General features: G+C 59.1%; 1 protein-coding gene across 1 annotated transcript; it reads left to right on the top strand.

The window, feature by feature from the left end:
• Positions 1-454: 454 nt before the first annotated feature.
• Positions 455-2,576, top strand: LOC141040909 (uncharacterized). The gene is made up of 5 exons (XM_073507023.1): positions 455-849; positions 941-957; positions 1,056-1,411; positions 1,588-2,117; positions 2,411-2,576. The coding sequence occupies exons 1-5, from the start codon at positions 455-457 to the stop codon at positions 2,574-2,576; spliced, it is 1,464 nt and encodes a 487-aa protein (XP_073363124.1).
• Positions 2,577-3,853: the final 1,277 nt, after the last annotated feature.

Below are 3,853 nucleotides of genomic sequence, written 5' to 3' on the forward strand. Positions count from 1 at the left end.
AAAGCTACTCGGCTTCCTCGTCTCGGAGCGCGGCATTGATGCGAACCCGGAGAAGATCAAGGCCATCGAGCGCATGTGCAAGCCGGATCGGCTGTGCCATGTCCAGAAATTCACCGACTGCTTGGCCTCGGTCAGCCGGTTTCTCTGCCGGCTGGGCGAGAGGGCCTTGCCCCTGTAACAGCTGATGAAGAAGACGACGCCGTTCGAATGGAACGACCAGGCGGACAAAGCCTTCCGGGATCTCAAGCGCATGCTCTCCACCGCACCCGTCCTGGCCGCACCGACCGAGAAGGAGCTGCTGTTGCGCTACATCGCCGCCACCTCGCGGTCGGTCAGCACAGTGATGGTGGTCGAGCAACCAGAGAAGGGCAAGATCCACTATGTCTAGCACACAGTCTACTACCTGAGCGAGGTGCTTTCCGCCTCCAAGCAAAACTAACCGCGCTATCGGAAGATGTGTTACGCCGTGTATTTCACCGCCAAGAAGCTGAAGCAGTATTTCCAAGAGCATGTGGTCACAGTTGTGAGCACGGTCCCCATCGGCAAGATAATGGGTTGTAGGGATGCCTCTGGCCGAGTTGCCAAATGGGCAACCGAACTAGCCGGTCACACCATCCTCTACGATCCCCGCACCACGATCAAGTCTCAAGCTCTGGCCGACTTCCGCGTCGACTGGACCGAGACCCAGTACCTGCTACCGCCGCCGGATACGGCGCACTGGCGCATGCACTTCGACGGCTCCAAGATGCACTCCGGCTTAGGAGCCGTCATCGTGCTGTCCTCCCCGAAGGGCAACCGGCATCGCTACACGCTCCAGATCCACTTCGCTGCCTCCAAAAATGTTGCCGAGTATGAAGCCCTTGTGCATGGCCTCCGGCTTGCCAAGGAACTCGGCATCCGGTGCATCTTGTGCTACGGCGACTCGGACCTGGTGGTGCAGCTATGCTCCGGCGAGTGGTACGCTCGCGATGCTAACATGGCCAGCTACCGCTTCCTTGTCCAATAGTTGTGCGGATTCTTGGACGGCTGTGAGTTCCTCCATGTCCTCTGCACAGAAAATGGAGCCACCGATGCGCTAGCCAAGATCAACTCATCCCGGCAGGGCATTCCGTCCGGTGTCTCCCTCGAGCACCTGCACAAGACGTCAGACAAGACGTCTCCGGACTCCGAGTCCATATTCGTCCCCGACGACCAGGCCGCATGTCTTCCCGGCCCAGGGACTTCTGAACCCAGCCCGGGGACTACCATGACCAATCCAGCCAATGCCAACTCCGACCTAATCCCGGGGGCTGCGGAACTCGGCCAGGGGGCTACCCTACTTAACCCGGCCGCCGTCATCCCCAACCCAGGGGCTGCCACCTCCGGCCCGGGGGCTGCCGCCCCAGAACCCGCCATCGTGGCCGTCTTCACTGTAGCGACGGCTCCATCATGGGCCCTGCCATCTCAGAGTTCCTGGAGAACGGGGTTCTACCCATGAACGAGACCGAGGCCCGGCAAGTGTAGCGCCGGGCGTCTGCCTACACCATCATCAACAACGAGCTCGTCAAGCGCATCTCAACAGGCGTTTCTCAGTGCTATGTTGAGCAGGACAAGGGCATAGAGATCCTCCTCGACATACACCAGGGCGAGTGCGGGCATCACGCCGCCTCGAGGTCCCTGGTGGCCAAGGATTTCCGCCATGGTTTATACTGGCCTACGGCCCTCCAAGACGTCGAGTCGCTTGTCCTCAAATGTGAGGGATGCCAGCGCTTCAGCAAGCGCAGCCACCAGCCGGCCTCAGCACTACGAACCATCCAGATCACCTGGCCCTTCGCGGTGTGGGGGCTTGATATGGTAGGACCTTTCAAGACCGCTCAAGGCGGCATGACGCACTTACTGCTGGCAGTCGACAAGTTCACCAAGTGGATCGAAGCACGGCCAATCAAGAAGCTAGATGGGCCAATAGCCGTCCGGTTCATCAAGAATGTCGCGGGACACTACGGCGTCCTGAATAGTATCATCATGGACAACGGCACCAACTTTGCCAAGGGCGTGCTCACGCAGTATTGCTCCGTCTCTGGCATCCGCCTCGACTTGGCCTCCATGGCCCATCCCCAGTCCAACGGCCATGTTGAGCGGCCAGTGGCCTCATTCAATCCGGCATCAAGCCGCGGCTCGTCAAGCCACTCGTCTTTTCACCGGGCAGCTAGCTTGACGAGCTGCCGGCCGTCCTCTGGAGTCTCCGAGCAATGCCAAATCGGTCGACCGGGTTCACCCCGTTCTTCCTCGTCTACGGAGCAGAAGCCGTCATCCCAACCGACATCGAGTTCAACTCACCACGAGTCATGATGTACACCGAAGACGAAGCCAAGGAAGCCCGCGAAGATGGTGTCGACCTACTCGAAGAAGCATGCCTTTTGGCACTTAGCAGATCCGCCATCTATCAACAAGGGCTGAGGCACTACCACAGCAAGAAGATCAAGCCCCTCGCATTCTGCGAGGGAGACCTCGTCCTCCGGCTCATCCAGCAGCAGGCCGGCCAGCACAAGCTGGCCGCCCCATGGGAAGGCACCTTCATCGTCAGCAAAGCTCTGTGAGACCGCAATGCATACTACCTCATCGACGCCCGCAAGTCAACCAAGCGCAAGAGAGACACCGCCGACGAATGGGCAACCCAGCCATGGAATGCAGAACTCCTTCGCCCAGTTTATAGTTACTTGTGTACACGTATGTATCACTGCCTTTTATAGCCGCATGAAAAACTATGGGGTCCCCGAACGACGCTCGGGGCTGCCCTTTCCAACCAAGTTATTGTGTTCACACACTTGTGCAATTTCCTTAAAAAAACCACCGCCGGGTCGACTCGCTCAACCCGGGGGCTCGGGGGGCTGGCCGGCTTGGCCATCACCCGCCGTCCTCCTTAGTACAACTCGGCATGTTCGGGTTGCCGCGGCCCACCACTTCACCCTATGCCACAGAACCGGCTTCTGCTGTCGGCCGGTAAGAACTATGTGCCAAAGCACCAACACATTGTGGAAACACTAAGTCAGGTCCGCCGGATTGGTCAACCCGGCCCCGCCACCTTAACTTACTACACGACCAGCTGCACACCAGCTGGCTTCGCTGGTTGCCGCCAGCCGGCCCAGTGGGTGTTTCGCTCGCGCTCAACGTCTGAAGACCCTAAGTACCACGCGCTCCTTCATAGGACCGAACTCCTTATCATAGACCAGAACCCGACTGTTCGACTCACGGGGGGGGGGGGGGGGGGGAGGCCCGAAGGGGAAGCAAGCAAGAAAATGGCTCGAAAGACAAAGAGCGAAAGAACAAAACACTCATGAAATATTTACATCATCATTAAAACAGGCCCAAGGCCAGAGTTCAATACATTACACCCAAAACACCCAGTGGGTGGGTGGACCTGCTACCTAACAGAAATTATCACAAAGATAAAACAGGACAGCCTTAGCTTCGGGCGTCTCCAGCACCGGGTTGCGCAGCTGCCGGATCCCCCTCAGTGGCCTCCGGGTTCACCGAGGCGCCGGTATCTCCCACCTCGGCGTCCTCGTCCCCGTAAATGCCCGTCTCCTCGGAGCTGCCTTCCGGATCGTCCAGAAGCAGGCCGAAATCATCAACAGGAATGACTCCACCATTGTCTGTTTGCTCCGGCTGGAACTCGTCGTGAATTGCGAACTCGGCGACGTAGCTGGCCCAAGCAGTGATCCGTCCGGCCTCCGCCTACAACTGGCACTCCGCGCCGGCTCACTGGCCCATCAACCGATCCAGCGCCAGATCCGGATGCCAAGACATCACGAACCGGAGTGCCATCTCAGTGCCCGCACGAGCGACGGAGACGCGCCACGCGTGAAGCCGCTCT

Source organism: Aegilops tauschii, chromosome 2, assembly GCF_002575655.3.
Source record: "Aegilops tauschii subsp. strangulata cultivar AL8/78 chromosome 2, Aet v6.0, whole genome shotgun sequence".
NCBI lineage: Eukaryota > Viridiplantae > Streptophyta > Magnoliopsida > Poales > Poaceae > Aegilops > Aegilops tauschii.

Excerpts from the sequence above, each read along its gene's own strand:
- LOC141040909 (XM_073507023.1), top strand. The coding sequence starts at position 455 with ATGTGTTACGCCGTGTATTTCACCGCCAAGAAGCTGAAGCAGTATTTC. Across the intron at positions 1,412-1,587 it reads CCATCGTGGCCGTCTTCACT|GACAAGGGCATAGAGATCCT; the intron begins GTAGCGACGGCT and ends TATGTTGAGCAG. Across the intron at positions 2,118-2,410 it reads TCCAACGGCCATGTTGAGCG|ATCCGCCATCTATCAACAAG; the intron begins GCCAGTGGCCTC and ends GGCACTTAGCAG.